General features: G+C 37.6%; 2 protein-coding genes and 1 pseudogene across 2 annotated transcripts; 1 reads left to right on the plus strand and 2 right to left on the minus strand.

The window, feature by feature from the left end:
- Positions 1-1,274: 1,274 nt before the first annotated feature.
- Positions 1,275-5,257, plus strand: LOC116475339 (zinc finger and BTB domain-containing protein 10). Its single transcript, XM_032761396.1, is given in 17 exon segments — positions 1,275-3,090; positions 3,093-3,215; positions 3,218-3,281; positions 3,283-3,315; positions 3,317-3,398; positions 3,400-3,430; positions 3,727-3,937; positions 3,939-3,991; positions 3,994-4,115; positions 4,118-4,249; positions 4,252-4,312; positions 4,315-4,374; positions 4,781-4,882; positions 4,885-4,921; positions 4,923-4,981; positions 4,984-5,124; positions 5,127-5,257. Coding segments are annotated over 17 exon segments (1,716 nt in total). The 5' UTR covers positions 1,275-2,816.
- On the minus strand, positions 4,363-17,288 carry BAAT (bile acid-CoA:amino acid N-acyltransferase). The gene is made up of 3 exons (XM_032164692.3): positions 16,569-17,288; positions 13,781-13,983; positions 4,363-7,027 (listed from the first exon to the last, which is right to left on the minus strand). The coding sequence occupies exons 1-3, from the start codon at positions 17,029-17,031 to the stop codon at positions 6,440-6,442; spliced, it is 1,254 nt and encodes a 417-aa protein (XP_032020583.1). The 5' UTR covers positions 17,032-17,288; the 3' UTR covers positions 4,363-6,439.
- On the minus strand, positions 17,188-22,270 carry LOC116475441 (UAP56-interacting factor-like; annotated as a pseudogene).
- Positions 22,271-22,737: the final 467 nt, after the last annotated feature.

Raw genomic sequence — 22,737 nt, forward strand, 5'->3', positions numbered from 1 at the left:
TTTGGTTTTCTGTTCCTATGTTAGTTTCTTCCAACTCCATCCATGTTCCTGCAAAGAACATGATCTTGTTCTTTTTTTGTGGCTGCTTAGTATTCCATCGTGTATATGTACCATATTTTCTTTATTCAGTCTACCATTGGTGGGCATTTAGGATGATTCCATGTCTTTGCTATTGTGAATAGTGTTGCAGTGAGCATATGCATGCATGTATCTTTATGATAGAACAATTTCTATTCCTTTGGGAATGGAATCCCAGTAATGGGATTGCTGGGTCGAATGGTAGTTGTATTTTTAGCTTCTTGAGGAATTGCGACACTGCTTTCCACAATGGTTGAATTTTATACTCCCACCAACAGTGTATAAGCATTCCTTTTTCTCTGTAACCTCACCAGCATCTGTTATTTTTTGACTTTTTAATAGTAGCCATTCTGACTGATGTAAGATGGTATCTCATTGTGCTTCTGATTTGCATTTCTCTAATCATCAGTGATGTTGAACTTCTGTTTATATGCTTGTTGGGCATATGTATGTGTTCTTTTGAAAAGGGTCAGGTCATGTCCTTTTCTGTTTTAACTCTGGCAACATTAATGTGCCATATTAAGGGTTTTTTTTTTAAATATTTTATCATGTAATTTAATTTTAAATATTTTTTTTATTTTCCTGGTATGTGAAAGGCTAAAAAATATAAAGAACTGGTTTGGACTGGAAATATCCACTATAATATAGAAAAAATATATTTTACTAGATATCAATAAAAATCCAGGTTGTCTTTTAAAAAATTACCAGGAATAATTATATATCCAGGATCATACTACTAAACTTTCTAAAAAGGAGATAATTTTTATTGTAATTAAACTATTATATTAAAAAAGAAATTTTTAAGATTCTGTTTATGAAAGAAGTACATTGGTATAATATCTAACCCAAAAATATCATGAAAAAGGACACAACAGTTTAATCCCATTTATTGATGTTAATTAAGAATACATCATGACTAAATGAGTTTCATTTCTCAAATGCAAAGATGACTAAATACTAAAAAATTATTTATTCCATTTAGATATCCAGAGAAAAACCATAGAATTATTTCTGATGATGCTAAAAAGGCACTTGAAAAATAATTCAAAAAATTCTTAGTTTAAAAAAATTTTCCATAGACTATAAATCAAGGGATATACATGAGGCCAAATACCAACATCATACTATATAGGCAAAAACATTCCTCTTAAAGTCCCAAACAGGAAATAAGAAAATTACACCCATTATGACAACTATTATATAACTTTGGATTGGAGGTGTTAGCCATTGCATGATTATTACTCATATAGTCAAAGGAGATGTTCCTATTGACTGGGTCTATGAAATATGACCACTTCTATAACTGAGAGAGGAGGGAGGCTATTAGTCTCACTCAACAAAATGGAATGATTTTACTCTAAACAGAGGGAGTATCAGAAATCAGATAGAAGGAAAAGAGTTTAGGCACACACAACCAAAGTGTCCTCAAGTTACTTCCACTACCCTAATTCTTCACTGGCTCCCCACCTACCTACAAAACGATTAAAATATATTTCTAGTCATCTATCTTCACCTTGATTATCCACCAATCACCTTCCACTTCCATACATTGCAATTTAGTAGCTCAGAAATATTTGGGCTGTGACTTGCCCCTTAGAGAAAACTCCTCAAAGTTGACCTTGGACAAGGTTACTTGGATTGCACCATGCCCAGGACCATAAAATTATGTCTTGCAAGCCAGATAACCTACAGCCAATTTTTGTACTGCTTGTGTGTTAAGAATGGTTTTTACATGTGTAAATACTTGGAGAAAAAATAAAAAGAAAATTACTATTTTGTGATGCAAAGACTATATGCAAATTTTAGTGTCCATAAATCAAGTTTAATTGAAACACAGACAGTCATTCATTACACACTATCCATAGGTGTTGCTGTGCTATCATGGCAGAGCTGAGTAATGGTGACAGGGACCTTATGGCTTGCAATAATGAAAATATTTGCTATCTAATACTTTAGAGAAAGAGTTTGCCAGCTCCTAATTTAGAGACACACAATCCCCTCATCATGGCTGTGTCCCCAAGTTGCAATTCTGGGAATTTCATATGGTTCCTTTCTCATTGCTGAGAATGCCAAAATGTTGGACATTTTGAAGCACAAAACTAAGTTTATTTAATTTTATTAGCTTTTGCTGAATTATTGATTGTAGACCCATTCTGTGATCTCATATCCATACCAACTTCCATATTGCCTTAAACTAATGGATTATTTTCCCAGATCTAGTTTTCCAATAACAATTGCATTACTATTTTAAAATGAGAGATCTAAGCATATTTAATTTGAGTTTTAGGACATCAACAAACGTCAACCTCTGTTTCATTTCATGTCTCTTTTATAAGCCAGGGCATTCTGTAGTATATAGTGGTAGCTTTTATTCCCTTACGTATTGCTATGATTGCAAACTGGAACATTTTAGGTCAGGTAGAACAGTGTATGATATTGGGTTAAGTGGAAACCGTTTTTCCCTTTTAAAGTTAAGGCGACCATTCTCAGTCCTCTTGCCCTTCTCTTGCTGTGACTTCCCCTTACAATAAAAGATCGAAGATATTCCTCTGTGAAGGGCAGGACTATAGGAGCTGGTGAAGGAGAGACTGTCCAGAACTTCCCGCTCATGCAGTCGAAGTCTCTAGTGCAGAAGCTGCAGTGCTCCTTTCAAAGACCTTGTAGCTCAAGGACTTTCCCTCTCTGCAGCATTCCAAGGATACTGGCCTTATATCTTGAGGTTGGTGCCAACTGACCCCATGGATGATGGAGGTCTGAACCTTCCCCAAGTGGGGCATGATGAGCTTTCTTGGGGGACCAACAACAACAAAAACACCCTTCTCCTGTGGTACCGCATCTCTGTTGAGTACAGACTCCATGGAGATAATGCCAAGGAGTCAGGAATACCATTAGAGGAGGAGTACTGTGAGTGTACTAGAAGACTAAATGAGAATTATTACTGCTGTCAACTTCTGTGGCAACAAAATGAACAAAAAAAGAAAGGTAGCCTTTGTGGTGTCAGCACTGTGGTAAGCAGAAAATCTGTAAGGCTCCTAAGAACATCCTGGTTGCTGGCAGCCATTTCTTTAAGACTTTATATAGCATTAAAAACTAAGAAAGCCCTAACCGAAATAATACTACCCACTTAGATATTGCTGCAGTCAAAATTTTTCAGTCTTTGTAGACTTCTTGTATTCTGGTAACCTGGTGCTCACAAGCCAAAATAATGACAGTGGCCTATCTTCAAACAAGTGAAATTTCAAACTTGCTGAAATTTTATTAAAGATTCCTAAATTTATTAAAAATTAAATATAGGCATTAAATCAGAAGTTCCATGGGCCTGCAGTTGTGGACTATAATAATAGAAAACCAGGCTGGGCATGATGGCTCATGCCTGTAATCCCAGCACTTTGGGAGGCCAATGCACATGGATCGCTTGAGGCCAGGAGTTCAAGATCTGCCTGGCATACATGGCAAAACCCTGTCTCTACTGAAAATACAAAATTAGCCAAAGGTGATGGCTCACACCTGTAATCTCGGCTACTCGGGAGGCATGAGAATTGCTTGAACCTGGGAAACAAAAGTTGCAGTGAGCCAAGATTGTGCCACTACCCTCCAGCCTGGGTGACAGAGCAAGACTGTCTAAACAAACAAACAAACAAAACTCAGTTAATAGAGATGGTCTGTCTTCATCATGGTATCAAAAAATTGCCAATTTTTGGGCAACAATAAATCTTACCAATTTGGCAAGTAATATGAAAACTGAAAATGATGGCTGTAATGTCAACAAGGGCCAAACAGAAAACTACCAAGTGAATGACAATAGTTGGATCCAGAATGCATCTCCTGAAATGGCTGAAAACAAATCCAAAGGTCAAACAAGTGTTTGCTTGGAATAATATGGGCTCTCAGGGAATTCAAGAAACTGGGAAACATGGAGGAAAAACAAAACTACAAGGAGATTTATTTATAATACATCATCTAATAATGAAACAAATTTGGAAGATTACTCAATGATGCAGCCACCTATTCCCTTTTCAGAGGAAAATACGCTACTCACATTTGAGTAGAAATCTTGGAAGAACCAGATTTGGATGTTGCTTTACTTTCAGGGCCAGATGATGATAAGAATGTATTGGCTGAAGCTGGGTCTAATCAAGATGGAGGTGATGTTAGAACTTCACATGATTTTATAATAAGTATGGATTGATGCCTGGCAATTCAAGTGACTTCAAGTATGAATTGATACCAGATACTTTGATTTCAAATATGGATTATTGCCAGAATCTTGGCCAAAACAAGAAACTTGGGAAAATTGTTAATCATTCGTGTTAGGTTGTTCTTGTGTTGCTGTAAAGAAATACCTGAGACTGGGTAATTTATAAAGAAAAGAGATTTAATTGGATCATGGTCCTGCAGGCTTTACAGAAGCATAATGCTTGCATCTGCTTGGCTTCTGGGGAGGCCTCAGGAAGTTTACAATCATGGCAGCAGGTGAACGGTGAGGAGGCATCTCACATGGTGAGAGAGGAGGCAAGAAAGAGTGTGAGGATGGGGAGGAGGTGCCACACACTTTTAAACAGTCAGATCTCTTGAGAACTCACTCACTATCATACTCTCATGAAGACAGTACCAAACCATGAGGGTCTACCCCCATGATCCAAACATCTCCCACCAGGCCTCACCTCCAACACTGGGGATTACATTTCAGCATGAAATTTAGGCACAACAAATATCCAAACCATATCATCATCTCTAATCATGAATAAGTTAAAATGCCATCATTGTAGCTAAGCAGCCAAATGCAAACAAACACTAAAAAAGCATTGCTTATTCATACAGGAGTTAGATCATTTAGCTGTGATTTTTTACACTTGAAGAAAACATGTAAGAAAACATTTCTTGGTGCATAAGAAGGATAAAAATGCAAATATATGGTATGTAAGATCATGTTAGCAGCCAGTGTTGGAGTAAGACATGGATCTTGACCCTATGGTTTTTGTGTAGACTGTACCAATAAATCACAACCAGGAAGGCCAGAAAGTGTAGATGAGAGACAGGATACAGAATTCCTCATGATAAAGACTATGAGGAGAATGAAGTAGGAGAAGCTGATGAAAAGCGGGTTGATGCTGGAGATCAGAATGATCCATCTCAATGAGATGAATTAGCAGATGTTTCTATGTCTCTAGATATTTAACTGACCCACTATATTCCTCAAGGATACTGCATTTGGACATAATACAAATTGACAGTTTGGAATGTTGAACTTAAAGTCTTGCAAAATGTGGTACATGCTAGATGGTAGTTATGTTGCTATGAGAACTGTATGATCAAAGCCTTATAGCAAAAAAAAAGTTTTAATATTTGCAAAGGACTGTACAGCAAACAACCATGTGGTTGAATTATATGGAGTCCTCATATATTCAGTTGGTTATCAAACTAAAGTATTTTTTATTTACGGGATGTACAGTAACTATTTGGGTCTTATGGAAATATAGTACCTGTCCTTATAGAGCTCACATTCATGTGCTACTCTAACATGACTGAAGAAATTCATTGTGGAAGTACAGTGACAGTTGACCCAATCACTCAGTTTATCAAACTCCCCAGGCTAGCCTGTACTAGTAGAGTTGTGTTTCTATTTTTATTTTTTAGTTGTATTAATTTTATTTTTAATACAGATTTTCAGCAAGGGGCATTTTCAACCTAATTGGTTCTATTTTCTTGTATTTTCCATTTTAATTTGCTTCATAACTTAAACCAAGGCTCTTCTAGTCTTAGTTATTATGTCTCAATTATGTGCCAATGGGCATGTTTTTAAGAACTGAAGAGGTAATTCATTGCAATGAACTAACTGACTTCCTCCATTCCTTCTTTCCTTTTTGACATGAATTTTAATACCCCACAAATGAAAAATGATGTTGCAAAGTTACCGTGGTGAAGTTGAAAAATATCACTAAAATGATTATAATTTAGTATTAATTTTCTCCTGCTGCTCTAATCTGATAAATTCTTACTATATAGTGTTTTCTGACATAGTATTTGGTTTTAGATATCTGTTACTTCAGTGCTATTCTTGTTTGCCTTTTCTTATTTTTGCCAGTGTGCTATACCTCAGTCCTATTTAGAAGAACTGATGGAAAGAAAAGTCATGTAAATAATAAGTAAAATGATTTGTTTTAGGATTTATCCACCATGTTATGCATAGCTTGTTATGCAGTATAAGTGAAATATCAGGTTTTTACCCTATGCTCTTTTTAATCGTTAAAATTAATACAAAATGTGTGTGGCAGTTGGGGGAGACATTCCACCATGAAAATTGAGAGAAGGTCCTGGTAAAGAGATTTGCTTCTTTATTTTCTAGGAATATCTAGTCTTCTTAGAGTTGACTGGTCACATTTGGAATGAGGTGCTTCCTGAGAAATCTCTGGATCTCTTTCCAAGAATGTTCCTGTGCAGCTGCGTGTGGGATCACCTCTCCTCCCCAGTGTAACCTCAAATCGTGGGTCGTTGAGGCACAGCACAGAGGAGAATAGGGAGGTTCTATCAGGTGGCCTGCCCCAGGGTAAGATAGCAGGGTCCAGTTGTTCTTCCCATGTGTCTTCAGCTGTCCTATGGCTTGTTCAGCATGTGCTTTGCTGTTGATAGTCTTATCACCTTCTCCTACAATGAAGAGGAATTGCCCCTGGGCCTCCTCAATAGGAAACAAATATTGACTGGCCCCAGCTTGAGTTGTCTCAAAAGTGCGATAGAGCTCTAGTAACCCCAAGGCATTGGTGGATATTAATTGTGCAGAATGGGGAAGGGGCTGATGGATCTGACCACGATACACCTGTGGAATGCCAAAAGGAAAGTTGGTCCCATTAATAAGTACCGTGGCAGTGACTTGCTTTAGGTAAATAGCCATAGATAGTCCAATCTGTACTCCTTGACATACACAGACTACCCCAACGCCTGAGCCAAAGACCTGAAAAAAATAATAGAAATGAGAAATTATTCTAGCCTTCATTTAGGAAAACTCCACAATCTCAAACAACCAAAGAACTTCACTGGCTAATGAGAACACAGCAAGTATTAATCCTACCCACATCCCTAGCTATAGAGTTCTGGAATATATAATATGTATTCAAAAGAAATACTCCAAAAATATGTCAAGCTTTACCGACTGTATATTATGGATTCAGTATTGTGTTAGGTTCTGAGTTTAAAATGCCCTAAAGAAATGCAAATGTCGTGGGGAAAATAAGAAATGGCACATGACTATTGTGAATCATGTGGGTCAGGGTATAGATGATTGGTACACTTTCCTCCCTTCAGAGGAAAGGGCACCTTGTAGGAAGAGACTGAGAAAGAAAGTGAGATCAGTAGGATAGAGTTGAACAGAGGATTCTAGATTTGTTTTGTTTTTTCCAAAAGTTTTCTCATTGTGGAGAAAAATGTCATAAAGGAGGCTTGGCTCAGCTTCCTCCATCATTGTCAGTCATCAAATAAGCATCCTTAAATTATCTACCCTATGGCAAGCACTGGGAGTCACAGAGAGAAAAGGAACAATCTCTTGTCATTAAGGAACTCACTGCCAGATGAAGACACAGGAGGAAAAAAAAAACACAACAGAAGACTGGAGCATCATAAATTCTATGATATAAGAATGCATATAGGCTAGACTGCCAACCCAGATTAGCAGGGAATAAAGGCAGGGTCAAAGAAAGGCTCTCAGAGGAAATGGGCTACAAAACAAATGAGTCTTCATATCGAAAAATGAAAGCCAAGCCTGGTTAACATAGTGAGACTCCATCTCTACAAAACTAAAAAATTAGTTGGATATGGTGGTGTGTGCCTGCCTGTAGGCCCAGCTACTCAGGAGGTTGAAGTGGAAGGATCACTTGAGCCCAGGAGTTCAAGGCTTTAGTGAGCCATGACTGTGCTACTGTACCCCAGCCTAGGCAATAGAGTGAGACCCTGTCTCAAGAAATAAAAATAAAAAGAAAGTCAACAAGAAGGAATGGTATTCTATGCTGAGTATAGCAGACACTGTTAGTTGCCTACACAGGAGCCATTCTCCACAATTTCAAAGGTAATATGACCTTGATTTTGTGTGGCATAGCAATATATCCAGCCCCAAGGGATAAATTCTGATGGATCCTCATCTATTTCCTTTTCTCAGCCTCTCTTCTAAGGCCGACATATTCTACCTAAGGACTTTTTCCCCCCCCGTGCAAAATGACACAGAATCATGAAGAGAAAGCCTATGTTTATGATCATTCTTTTTAGACTAGGATGCTGGCCTGTTGACTTAATTCCTGAAGCTGCCAGAGTCATTTTGTGACCTTCAGAGTAAGGCTAGAGAATTGCAGAATTGTCAATCTAATCTCCTTGATCAAAAACTACACTGAGTTTCTAAGTCAGAGTTTGAACCACCTATCACCAAACCTGTTATGTAAGAGAATAAGATACCTTATGTTGATGTTGTTTAAGACACCATCAGCCACTTTTTTGAGAAATGTAGCCAAAACATTCCTAATGTATTCACCATGGGAGAAACTCATGCAAAAACTGAGAGGCAATGAAGAGCAAGGCATTTAGAGGAACGACAAGTAGTTCTTCATGATTTTAATTTAGTGTATAAGGTGGGAAATAACATAATAAGTCTGAAAAAGAAAACACCAACTTTACGGTGCATAGCTTTGAAAGATATATTAAGCATCTTCAGTTTTTTTCCTAACTAAGGAGGAAAATTAGGACAAATTTTATGGATGGGCATAAAATAAGACTGAATAAGTATGCGGAAGTCAGATCATAGGAAGTTTTGTCTAACATGCTAGGAAGCCTGGCCTTTATCCTATAATAAATAGGGAGACTCTTAAGCAAATGAGTAAAATAGTTGTGTTCTAGGAAGGCCCATTTTACAACTCTGACTTGCATAAATGGAGGCAGAAAAGCCATAGCTTAATGCACTGATATAAGCAGGAAATTATACTGTCCTGAACTAAGGTAACAGCAGTTAAAATGAAAAGGAAACTACATGCTCATGAGTTAATTTTTAGTATTGAGTGTATTGCTCCCAGTTACCAATTTGGTTGGGAATTCTAAGGAGGAGTTAAAGAAAATTGTTCTTTGTGCCACAAAATAAAGCTCTGATTCTCCCTGAGCACTGGCTCCTGGCAAGGACAGAGTCCTAGAGAGAAGCATCACTTTTCTAAAACCTTTGTTGACTTCCTATATTTATTTTAATTGATCTCCTATATTTTAAAGGCATTTTATAAACCAATGTTTGGGATATTTTCCCTACTACTTAGAAACACATGAATCAATATACAACTCATGCCAAGCTGATGAAAATGTGAGAAATTCTTAGGGTAAGAGGGAAAAAAAAACTAAACAAATGGAATGAGTCATATATACTCTCTATTTTCTACTCTGCACATTTAACAGGGGTGGCTTGAATCAATTAAAAGTTCCTTTCAAGCTCTGAAATTCTATATTTTTTAATTTTAATTTTATTATTTTTTATTTTATTTTTATTTTTTGAGACTGAGTCTCATTCTGTCGCCCAGGCTGGAGTGCAGTGGTGCAATCTCGGCTCACTGCAACCTCCGCCTCCCAGGTTCAAGCAATTCTCCTGCCTGAGCCTCCTGGGCTGGAACTACAGGCACCCGCCACCACACCTGGCTAATTTTTGTATTTTTAGTAGAGTTGGGTTTTCTCCATGTTGGCCAGGCTGGTCTTGAACTCCTGACCTCAGGTGATCTGCCCACCTTGGCCTCCCAAAGTGCTGGGATTACAGGCATGAACCACTGTGCCTGGCCTAATTTTTATTTTTAATTGACAAATAGTAATTATACATATTTGTGGGGCACAATGTGATATTTCAGTGCATATATACATGGTGGAATGAACAAATCAGGATGATTAACATATCCATTACCTCACAAACCTACCATTCCTTTGTGGTAAGAACATTTAAAATCTAATCTTTTAGCAATTTGGAAATATACAATACATTATTATTAACTATAGTCACCATGCTGTGCAACAGATCACCAGATCTTAGTCTTCTTGTCTAATAGAAACTTTATACCCTTTGACCTACCTTTCTCCCCCACCTCTCCCAATCCTATATCTTAATATATAAGATAGAGAGCGACAGTTATGGTAAGGAAAGATGGGAACTCAGAGTGGATTTGGCCATGAAAGATAAAGTAAAAGCAAGTATAACATGAAAGAACAAAAAAGCATGACTCAAATCTGTGCAGGCTTTTTAATGTTTCTGGCCCTTGCCAAAACTGTAACTCTTATTACAACTTCTATCACAAAATTTGGGATCAGGAAATTATGAGTTCTTAGAAGTTACTTAAAATCAACACATAGAGAAATAAGACCTGCAAGAAAGATCTCTGTTCTTAGAACAGAGCCCTCAGAAATGATGCCGCATATCTACAGCTATCTGATCTTTGACAAACCTGACAAAAACAAGAAATGGGGAAAGGATTTCCTATTTAATAAATGGTGCTGGGAAAACTGGCTAGCCATATGTAGAAAGCTGAAACTGGATCCCTTCCTTACACCTTATACAAAAATTAATTCAAGATGGATTAAAGACTTAAATGTTAGACGTAAAACCATTCAAATCCTACAAGAAAACCTAGGCAATACCATTCAGGACATAGGCGTGGGCAAGGACTTCATGTCTAAAACACCAAAAGCAATGGCAACAAAAGCCAAAATTGACAAATGGGATCTAATTAAACTAAAGAGCTTCTGCACAGCAAAAGAAACTACCATCAGAGTGAACAGGCAACCTACAGAATGGGAGAACATTTTTGCAACCTACTCATCTGACAAAGGGCTAATATCCAGAATCTACAATGAACTCAAACAAATTTACAAGAAAAAAACAAACAACCCCATCAAAAAGTGGGCAAAGGACATGAACAGACACTTCTCAAAAGAAGACATTTATGCAGCCAAAAAACACATGAAGAAATGCTCATCATCACTGGCCATCAGAGAAATGCAAATCAAAACCACAATGAGATACCATCTCACACCAGTTAGAATGGCCATCATTAAAAAAGCAGGAAACAACAGGTGCTGGAGAGGATGTGGAGAAATAGGAACACTTTTACACTGTTGGTGGGACTGTAAACTAGTTCAACCATTGTGGAAGTCAGTGTGGCGATTCCTCAGGGATCTAGAACTAGAAATACCATTTGACCCAGCCATCCCATTACTGGGTATATACCCAAAGGACTATAAATCATGCTGCTATAAAGACACATGCACACGTATGTTTATTGCAGCACTATTCACAATAGCAAAGAGTTGGAACCAACCCAAATGTCCAACAACGATAGACTGGATTAAGAAAATGTGGCACATATACACCATGGAATACTATGCAGCCATAAAAAATGATGTCCCATTACTGGGTATATACCCAAAGGACTATAAATCATGCTGCTATAAAGACACATGCACACGTATGTTTATTGCAGCACTATTCACAATAGCAAAGAGTTGGAACCAACCCAAATGTCCAACAACAATAGACTGAATTAAGAAAATGTGGCACATATACACCATGGAACACTATGCAGCCATAAAAAATGATGAGTTCATGTCCTTTGTAGGGACATGGATGAAACTGGAAAACATCATTCTCAGTAAACTATCGCAAGGACAAAAAACCAAACACCGCATGTTCTCACTCATAGGTGGGAATTGAACAATGAGAACTCATGGACACAGGAAGGGGAACATCACACTCCGGGGACTGTTGTGGGGTTGGGGGATGGGGGAGGGACAGCATTAGGAGATATACCTAATGCTAAATGATGAGTTAATGGGTGCAGGAAATCAACATGGCACATGGATACATATGTAACAAACCTGCACATTGTGCACATGTACCCTAAAACCTAAAGTATAATAAAAAAAAATAATAATAATAATAATAAAAAAACTGGTGGCTTCAATGAAAAAAAAAAATCTCTGTTCTTATCATCCTTCAGAAGAGACAATGTGAAGCAGGTTTAATGGAATTTCTCAGAGTCTGGGGAAAAAAATCTGGTTTCCAGGCCTGGATTAATCATTAACTAGCTATCTATGTGACACTGGCAAGAACAGTGATGAAAAAGTCATGCAGCAAATATAAGGGGAACAAGGCAAAGACAATGAAAAAAGAGAGTCACATAACCTCTCCACTTCTCATCTAAGCCAAGAAGGCTCACAATGATAATACTGACTGACATTTCAAGGGCAGTTCCATTATATGCATCAAAAATAGCCATTTAAAATGTTCACTACATCAGTAGATTGTCAGTAATTGTTGCTTATCTTATTTCTGCAAACCTGATTATATTTTGGTGATCCTTATATAAAAAACCATGTAGTATGGAGATTTAATTTTATTTCAATTCTTATTAAAAAAAAATAGAGGCCAAGGCAGGTGGATCACTTGAGGTCAGGAGTTTGAGACCAGCTTTCCCAACATGGCAAAACCCCGTCTCTACTAAAAATACAAAAATTAGCCAGGTGTGGTGGCACGCGCCTATAGTCCCAGCTACTCAGGAGGCTGAGGTAGGAAAATTACTTGAACCTGGGAGGTGGAGGTTGCAGTGAGCTGAGATTCTGAGATTGTGCCACTGCCTCTAGCCTAGGCGATAGAGCGAGACTCTGTCAAAAAAAAAAAAAAAAAAAAGGAAAGGAAAGGAAAGAAAAAATATTGGGCAATTAACAAGGTTTAATAAACTCCAACTCTATCCCATATCATAGTAGCAAAGCACATGTTTTAAAATTTTAAAAGGCATATGGATTGGAAAGCACTAATAGTATTATGTTTAAGGGCTCACGAGTAACTAAAAATTCAGACTCATTCTTCAAAGAAATACAGATTATCTGTCCAGTTAAGTATAGTGATGAGAAAAATGATAGCTAGTTAATAATTAGAGCTATAAGATAAGGCTGAAGCAGTATGTAGAAGTCAGATCACAGAAAGTTTTGATAGAAAGTTTTGTCTAACATTTGTTCATCTTTGAGTGCTTAGTATTGCCAGGTTCTATGATAAGCATTTTGCATGCATTATCCTTTTTTCTTTCTTTCTTTTCTTTTTTTTTTTTTTTCGCTTTGTCACCCAGGCTGGAGTACAGTGGCAGGAACATGGCTCACCGCAGCCTCAACCTCCCAGGCTCAAGTGATCTTTCCTCCTCAGCCCCTGCTAAGTAACTGGGACTACAGGTGCCTGCTACCCCACCCAGCTATTTTTTTAGTATTTATAGAGAAAGAGTTTGGCTATGTTGCCCAGGCTGGTCTTGAACTGTTGGCCTCTATTAATCCTCCCATCTTGGCCTCCCAGAGTGCTAGGATTACAGGCTTGAGCCATCACACCCAGCCAGTCCCTTTTTAAAGAATAACCATAATATCCTATGACTTCTGTTAACTTCCAAGTACGATTCTCAGTGAACTTGAAATTCTATTCATGCCCATGTTATTTATAATTCACATGATTTATTTCTCATCCAGTGTCTTTTGCTCAGAAAGACAAAATGCATAGGAAGGCAGCCTGTGCACATTGTAGTATCAAAAGGCACTGGCTTCTGGCCAAGTGTCAGATCATGCCACTGCACTCCAGCCTGGGTGACAGAGCAAGACCCTGTCTCTTAACAAAAACAAAAACAAAAAAACCCCAGGGACTCAAACCTACTGAAAAGGCAAAAATTACCTTTGGATGTCTCAGGAGAAAGTTGGCAGCCTCCTCAAAATATTCCAAATCTGTTACTTCTGGTTTGGCGGGCAGGTCTTCATAGTTATGGTAAGCCAAGGCCAAGGAGGCGAAGCCATGACTGGCTAGGAGGCTGGCCCGAAATTCAAGCAGCCCACCCAAACCACCAAACAAATCAATTACCCCTGGGAAGGGACCCTCTCCTGAAAAATAACAAAACAGAGAAGGTGTGGAAAAGATAAGAAAAACTTGAAAATACAAAGCAGAAATGCAAATGATAAGATAATAAAAGAAAAGATAAAATAAAGAAAAGAGTAAAAACATGAGAACACAAAGCAGAAATGCAAAATTACATTCAAATGTAATTTTGAAATTAACATTTAAATATTTAAATACAATTCCAACACTTTTAGCCTTCTACCTGGGGCAGAATTAAGGCCCATTGAATATATAATGGAACACAATATCTAGACGTTTGACTAGGAACTACATTCACAGACATATTTACTCTCTGCAGCTGAGGAAATGGGAATTCACGGTAGTTTCTATACTCTTGTTGTAAAGAAAGGCATAGAAATTAGGCCAGGGCTTCTTAACCTATAAAGAAGTATAAAAATAAGCTTTAGGAAATCCGTGAAGATCCTGAAATTACAATATATGCAAAATATGGTATATATATATTTACAGGTGAATTTTACTTATGAGAGGTTCCACACATTTAATTTGGTTCTCAAAGAAATACATGGTTCAAAAAAATTTTTTTAAATGATTGTATTAGCTAAAATCCTGACTTAACACTGCTCTGCTACATTCATTTGACTATACAGTGATGAAATCTTACACCTAAGCTTATGTAAATGATGAGCCCTTTTATTCAAAAACACCATGTTCATTTTCTGCAGGCTGACACATGGTAAAAAGTAGGGATGGCCAGAGTATCATTCTACACTCACTCCATATAGGCAGCTTTTTTCCAAAATAAAGCAGAGCCCACACACTGAAAGAAACTTATGATGCACTTATTAGGGATATTCTATTCTTTCATAAGTGGTTTTAACTAAGACAGAGTGATCCCATCCATATTTGAAAGGAGTGGCTTGATTTAAAGGAGTATTGGGAATTTTTTTAAATTACTATAATTAATTACAATGAATAAAGAAGAAATAAAGTGATGTTGAATATATCTTAGTTTTAAATTATCATTTGCATAAATGAATAAGGATATTTTTACCATCTGATTGACAAGAATGGGGGAACACTTAAAAGCACTGAGGCTTTTATCTTGGAAGAATGTTACGGTCAAGAAATATTTGTGATCTGATTCAACCTCCTTATAACCTGACACAACTCAGCTCTCTTTTGTTGCCCCTATAGAAAACACACTTGAAGCAGGAGACCCAGCACATGCAGTGTTCAAGAGGATTCACAAACAGCACACTCTAAACCACTACATCATCCCAAGATGGAAGGCCTGTACCAATAAACAGATTTTTAACTGGGGTGGGATAATAGAGGCACAGCAATTTGTGCCATTTAATTCTTGGTCCCTATACATAATAAAGTAGTCTACATGCTATTTACTGGGTATTTTAAAAATTCAAATTTATCTGAACAAGTACATGGGTTATGGCGAATTTGGAAAGGAAAGCTTTTATTGCTTTTTTTCTTCTGAGAAATTAACTTTGCTTTATTTGGCCCCACAATAAACTCTGAGAAATGTACCAAAAGATGTTTAAACCACTTATTTATTGGTATTTGGAGATTTCTGTGGGAAACTATGAGTGTTCTGATAAGTTTATAGCCATTAGGAAGCATGCTATATTATTAGATTCATGGAATAGTCTATAAATATGTAATATTTATGAAGCTAGAGGGTACAAAGTTTCTTGCATCCTCTATATTTGCTGCAATCTTTCAGTCCATCTTATCTCCAGCTTATTGTGGCAACAAGGTAATAACCCATGCCTAAACTGAAACTGACAGAGCCTGTACAAGGATCTGGGATATGGTTTCCATCACATCAAGATGAGGGTCTTCATATAGCTATAAGATTAGAGCTATAAGATAAGGCTGGAGAAGTATGCAGAAGTCAGATCATAGAAAGTTTTGTCTAACATTTGTTCATCTTTGAGTGCTTAGTATTGCCAGGTTCTATGATAAGCATTTTGCATGCATTATCTTTTTTTTTTTTTTGCTTTGTCACCCAGGCTGGAGTACAGTGTCAGGAACATGGCTCACCGCAGCCTCAACCTCCCAGGCTCAAGAGATCTTTCCTCCTCAGCCCCTGCTGAGTAGCTGGGACTACAGGTGCCTGCTACCACACCCAGCTATTTTTTTAGTATTTATAGAGAAAGAGTTTGGCTATGTTGCCCAGGCTGGTCTTGAACTGTTGGCCTCTATTAATCCTCCCATCTTGGCTTCAATGCAGAAAAATTTAGCATAAATCCAAAGCTATGTAAAGCCCATAATGTAGGGACTCCATAAACTGTATGTAGTCACATTCTTAGACAAGCTTCAGAATTGTTGAGATGAAACTTGAGCTGGAGTAGAATATTACCACATTCTTGTTCTGACCCAAGGTTAACATTGATTGTAAGGCAGGAAGCAGTGCTCTAGGTATTATCCATATTCAAGTTAAATTTCTAGAGGGATAATGCATTTAAAGTGGAAAAACAATAATAACAATAACCAGAGTAATTCTACAAGCTATTCAAGCTAAATTTCTAGATGGATAATATATTTAAAGTGGAAAAACAAGAATAACAATAAGCAGAGTAATTCTACTCACCTGGAGGGAGAAAGAGAGCTCCTCGAAGGCGGCCTTCTCGAACCTTAATTCGTGTGACACCAGATGCCACATACCACCTCTCCAAAGTCAGGCTGGCCTTTGGAGCACTGGCAACTTTATTGTTCACTATTAACTCTAAGTCATAAAGTTTTACTTGGACCTGGAAAGGCCTATTCACATCTCTTTTCACCAGTCTTGTTAATAGCTTTTCAGGTTTCAGAGACCAGAAGAGACCCATGGGGTGGACTCCCATATAATCCCCTCCAAGTGAAGAAGCATGCTTCAGGTCCACCTCACCAAATTCATTGGCCCTATAGTGGGCTTGAGAATAAAACATGTCTCCATTTTCATCTTCCAGTGATGCCTGAAAACTCACCATCTGAAAGGGAGTCAGGCCTGTAGCTCGGATATGCACTGGCTCATCAACAAGTGCACTCACAGGGGTAGCTGTCAACCGGATCATTTTTTTAGTGTGGCACCTGGGATGATTCTTCAGGAATATCTTCAGCAAAACCTCAAAACCTCAAAAAAGAAAGAAAGAGGAGCAGTAAAATAAAGTAGAGATAAGGGTTGATGAAAGGTGAATTGAATCAGCATTCAGACCACTTAGGAGTCAGTTCTAATCCTCTAGTTCTTTAGAAACTTCCTGATATAGTCTTCTAGTACAGGACACCTGAGAGTTTTCAACAGATTTCTAGAAGACAGTAAGCAAGCTGACAAATTTTATAACAATAATGAACCAGTGTTAAAGAAGCAGCAGCCAAAATATGCATGAATGGTATCAATACATCTAGGAAGATAACACAATCTGTTATACAGAACCTTTAAAAAAATCAGGTACAATGGAGGATAAAAATAAGATGTGGGTTTGAAAATATGGTTATTTATTGAACGTCTATATACATATGAGGCATTTGACTTCACGCTAATCCCTTCCCCACATCTTGGAAACAGAATGCCTTGCATCCAAGAGTTTATCTGCAACAGAACATAAAAAAATAGAGGGATCATGGAATAGGAATACCATACAGCCATGAAAAAATGAAACCATGTCCTTTGCAGCAACATGGATGCAGCTAAAGGCCATTTCCCTAAGTGAGCTAATGCAGAAACAGATAACCAAATACCTCATGTTCTCAATTATAAGTGGGAGCTGAACATTGGGTACACATGGACAATGGGAACAGTAGACACTAGGGACTGCAAGAGGACAGAGAGAGGGACGGGGACAAGGGCTAAAAAACTACCTATTGGGTACTTTACTTAATATCAGGGTGACAGGTTCAGTCATACCCCAAACCTCAGCATCATCACCTAATATACCTAACAATCTTGCACATATATCCCCTGATTCTAAAATAAAAGTTAAAAAAAAAAAACCCAGAAGGATCTCAAAAGAATGAGAATAAAATCTTTGGAAAGAACAAAAGGGGTGGTGTGTGTATTGCTCTCTAGAGAAAAAACATCCATAGCTTTGTACTTAGGATTTACCCAAAGGAAAGCAAAACTAGAAGCTGACAAGCCCTTCAGGTACATAAAAGTCCTGCTGAGCTTTTTGTAATCTTTTAAAAATTAAGAAATGCCCGTCTCCTTTTAATTAGCATGAAGAAAGCCACAGGAGTTACCACTGTTCTCTCTAACAAACACAACTATCTGCATAAACTACAAAATTAGTTTTGGGGTTGTTGATTTTTTTTTTTTTTTGGTCTTTATTTTTGTTTTGTTTGTAACTCATTAGATTACTGAGAATGCAAAGAATCTACATGAATTGAACTCCAGCAAGTGACAAGCTGCTCCATAGGAAACAGGAAATTTTCTCTTCTACATGCTGATTTACAATTATGATAAAGCAGCGAAAAATAAACCCAACAGAAAAAAATAAGGAGAAATCAACAGAAAATGTAATGCACTTTTAATGGGTATGTGTGGATTGGTTTGATAAACTAGAATTCGAAGAAACTGTAGCCACAGAGTAGGTCTTTCTCTATCTGCCAACTTTCTGTAGAGCTTCACCATATGCTCAGATCGAGATCAGGGGTGCAAGCTGAAAGAAATCTGAGGCATTGCAGGCCTTCATGTAAAATAAGGCAGCTGCCTTTCAATGAATGGGGTCAGAGGAGCAGAGTAGAGAGAGAATAGGGAATAGGAAATTAAAACACCCTTGTATCATATTTCACAAACTGTTCTAAAGACAGCAAATTCTTGCTCAGCTGCTTTTCCTTGCTGTAAAATAAGCTACCAGTAATTCTAAACCAATCTAGAATGCATTGTTTCTGGACCAAATATAAGCATGCATACTTAGAAAAATGCTTGGCAATGAGTACTTGGCCTATTTGTCCCCATAGCCATAAAAAATAATGTGATCATGTCTTTCGCGGGAACAGGGAAGAGTATCAAATAGCTGAGGAAAGACTAGAATTTATTTTTAAATTCTGTGACTGACTTCCAAAAATCCCTTATCACTAGAAGTATTGGCAAAATATCAGATATTAAGGATCAGATTTAATTCTTTGATATAAGCATGAAATTTTTACTGATAGCTTTCCAGGGCTAGCATAAACCATTAAGTAACCCAAGAAGCATGAGAGACAAGAATGAAGTCTAGTATACAATGCAAGGCAGGCTGAACGATAATGATGTTTTGTTTTATAGGACAAGTCAACATTAATAATATACTCCAGAGAAACTATCACCTACTTGGATGTTTTTAACATTATAGCAAACTAAAATGTCAAGCTTCAAAATGACCAAACTTGTAATTTACAGCTGGAACATTTTGCTGAATTTGTTATTATACTATAATTTATAGTGTACAACATCTGAGGACTCAGCACTGTCTTGGCAAACAGACTAACGCCTCCCGCCCATCAAAGGTCTGCGGGGTAGGGGTGAAGCCCTTTTCTCCCCATCAATACTGAACTTTATACCATACAAGAAATCAGTGAAAGGTAAACAACAAGGTACAATGTAATTCTATTATATATTTTGCATCTGTTATTTGTGACATATACAAGTATATTTTTGGTTTTGGAGCTATAAATTAATTTAGCAAGCTTCAAAGCTCATAAATTTTAACTTTTCAAATGAGAAGTAACTTTTCAACTAAAGTTTAGGACTTTATGGCTATTAATTTTACTATCAAAATGTCTGAAGGACTCAATTCATTTAATAATTATAATTCTTCTAAATATCATTTGAAGAATTATTTGTGGACACTAGACTCAAGACTACACTAAATCCAAACAGTACACATATGACCTAAGTTTTGAAGTTTTTCATCTCAGTTACCTGTCTTTCAACTTGCTACTTGCTCTCATGCTTTCGTTTAGTAAATACAAACTGTCAGATTCTTAAACTGGACCCTCTCCTCCAAGGCCCTATCAGGTAACTTTGTAAATATGCATCTTCAGCCTTTAAGCACTAACATTTTAAGCTGAGACTAATGCCTAGAGCCACATTTCTTATTATAAGTTCAGCACTAAAAATTCATAATTCTGGGGCATTAGCCTAAAATGTACCTGAAAAGTGAAACAAGTTTCAGATATTTTCATAAATCTTAAAACTCCAAACTAGAATTCCAATATTTTTAAAAATATCTCTCATGAAGACAAGGCAACTGTATTTACTGCATCAACACTACTAAAGGATAAGTGACAGCAACAAAGGGACCTACTCATATTTCAGAAGGCCAAGATTTGTCATGATAAAATCTAAAAAAATGGGCAAGTCTCAAAAAAAAAAATGGGCAAAGGCAATGAGATCCTAAATACCACTAACATAAAAATAATCAATTTCTATGTTTCTATCTTCCTTCTGCTATAAGAGGAACCGAAGAAGTCAAATAGATAATTGTTCTGTCTGAGCCAACAATGAAATCTTTAAGAACAGGTATATTCCCTGTTATTCTCTCAGGGCATTATATTATACTTGCTTTATTTTTAAAAAATAAAACCTTCAAAAATAAAAATGAGTTAGCCTTGTGAATATTTTGAAGCATAGTTTCTTGAATTTCTGTGAGAAACTCTTCAAGCAATTCAATTTTTCAGCATCATCACTCAAAATTCCCTTTGATATGGGATCTATCCCATGATTACTGATATAGTTTGGCTGTGTCCCCAACCAAATCTCAACCCTGAATTGTAATAATCCCCACATGTTAAGGGCAGAGCCAGGTGGAAATAATTGAATCATGGGAGTTGTTCCCCCCCATACTGTTCTCATGGTAGTGAGTAAGTCTCACAAGATCTGATGGTTTTATACATGGGAGCTCCCTGCACAAGCTCTCTTGCCTGCCACCATGTAAGACATGCCTTTGCTTCTCCTTTGTCTTCCGCTATGATTGTGAGGCCTCTCCAGCCATGTGAAACTTTGAGTCCATTAATCCTCTTTCCTTTATAAATTACCTACTCTCAAGTATGTCTTTATTAGCAGTGTGTGAACAGACTAACACAGTTACAAAGCAGCTTCCTCCTTTGTTGTTTGTCAGAGTGGCTCTTTGTTCCTTCAGGATCCTAAACTTCTCATTCAAAGTCATCTCTGTCTGTTTTCCAGCACAATTTATGTCAATTGTAGGGTTCCACTTCAGGAACTTTTGTTATGTCAGATTGCTTCCATTTTGTTAAAAATGAAGATACAGCAGTATGAATTAATCCTGATTTCTGTGTTGTTGGGCATTGCACTGCTCCAGGATTGTCCAAAGATAGAGTCAAAATTCCTCCGTTTGTGGTGAAAGTGAGACAGCCAGTGGGAAGGAGTCCATGGAAAAACTCCGACCGCATATAAGCACTGGGAGGAATGCACACTGGGGTGCCACCAAAGTTTCTGCCATTTGCAGTAGGGAGGAGCCTGGCCCCTCCTCTTCCTGTGTGGAATCTTGGATTCAAATGGCGAGGCAGGGAGCGCACTAGCGGAGATTCCGGCTTTGCCGAAAGTAACTGTTCTCCCTTTTCTCCTTTTTGCCCAATAAGTTCCATTTTTCTCACTCCACAGATTGTGAGCCTAAATTTTTGTGGCCATGGGACAAGGACCACATCTTTAGCTGAGCTAAAAAGAAGTCCTGCAACAAAAATCTGCCACTGATGAGTTCTCTTTCGTACTACATTATCCAGCAATTGCTGTTGTGTTCAACTGGGTCTGAACCTTCAGGTCTCTTCTAAAAAGTTGCCCGACGCATGTGTTTCTGATGGCTTAATTTATTTCCAGTCTTGGTAAAATTGGCTGGAATGTTATTTTTTTCTGTTTAGCTGGTTAGGTCCCTTGAGAACTGCAACTGTTTTTTTCTGCACTTCATATTTGTCCCAGAAGGTTTGCCTTCCTTTTTAACACTAGAAAATATCGTTCTATATTCCTGTCAGTTAGAGATGGATGATTCATAGGATTAATTTCTTTGTGAATTCCAGTTGATTTCCTGGATGCAAGGCCAGTGATAACTCCATAAAGCTGTCTCTTTCCAGGCATTACTCTTCCTCTGTGCTCAGACTAGTCTTACCAAAGCCAGAATTCTGTTGAATTCTCCATCATACGCTCATCCTGAATTGCCAGGCTCCAGTTAGAAAATTCTGCTTCTTTCCTCCCTGTCAATTTAGTTTGATGATATCATCCAAAGACATACCAATTTTGCTGAGATTTTCATTGTTGCAGGCTTTCAGTGGCAGCAACGAGGTCACCATGCCTCCCACCAACCAGGTACCAAAATGGTTCATGGCTGGAGACGCCTCACTAGAACAGTCAGCAGAGAAGGCCACAGTTGGAGGCCTGCCACCTCCCACTCACGCACAAAGACTAGCTGCATCGTTGGAGGCCTGCCACCTCCCACTCGTGCACAAAGACTAGGAGCATGTAGGCATGCTGGCCCGGTTTAGTGGTATTTTAAAGATTGTTTCAAAATGAATGGAAGAAATGATATAGATACAACTAAATAGATCTAAAAGTTGGAGAAAGAGAAACATAGAAAGCAATTTTGTAAGAGGGCATCAATGGGCATTAGGTAGATTCCACGTCTTTGAAACTGAAAAGCTATTGTGAATAGTGCTGCAATGAACATTCATATGCATGTGTCTTTAAGGTAGAGCGATTTATTTATATTCCTTTGGACAGATAAAAGCTTTATGGGATTCTTGTGTGCTCAAAAGCTGAGTGAGAGTCAATGAAATCATTTATAAAATTGTAT

This window comes from Hylobates moloch, unplaced genomic scaffold (assembly GCF_009828535.3).
Source record: "Hylobates moloch isolate HMO894 unplaced genomic scaffold, HMol_V3 SCAFFOLD_10, whole genome shotgun sequence".
Classification (NCBI taxonomy): Eukaryota; Metazoa; Chordata; class Mammalia; order Primates; family Hylobatidae; genus Hylobates; species Hylobates moloch.

Coding starts and splice junctions, on each gene's coding strand:
- BAAT (XM_032164692.3), bottom strand. CDS start 17,031: ATGATCCGGTTGACAGCTACCCCTGTGAGTGCACTTGTTGATGAGCCA. Junction 13,984..16,568: donor AGCTCTCTTTCTCCCTCCAG/GTGAGTAGAATT, acceptor GTTATTTTTCAG/GAGAGGGTCCCTTCCCAGGG. Junction 7,028..13,780: donor TTCTCCTGAGACATCCAAAG/GTAATTTTTGCC, acceptor TATTTTTTTCAG/GTCTTTGGCTCAGGCGTTGG.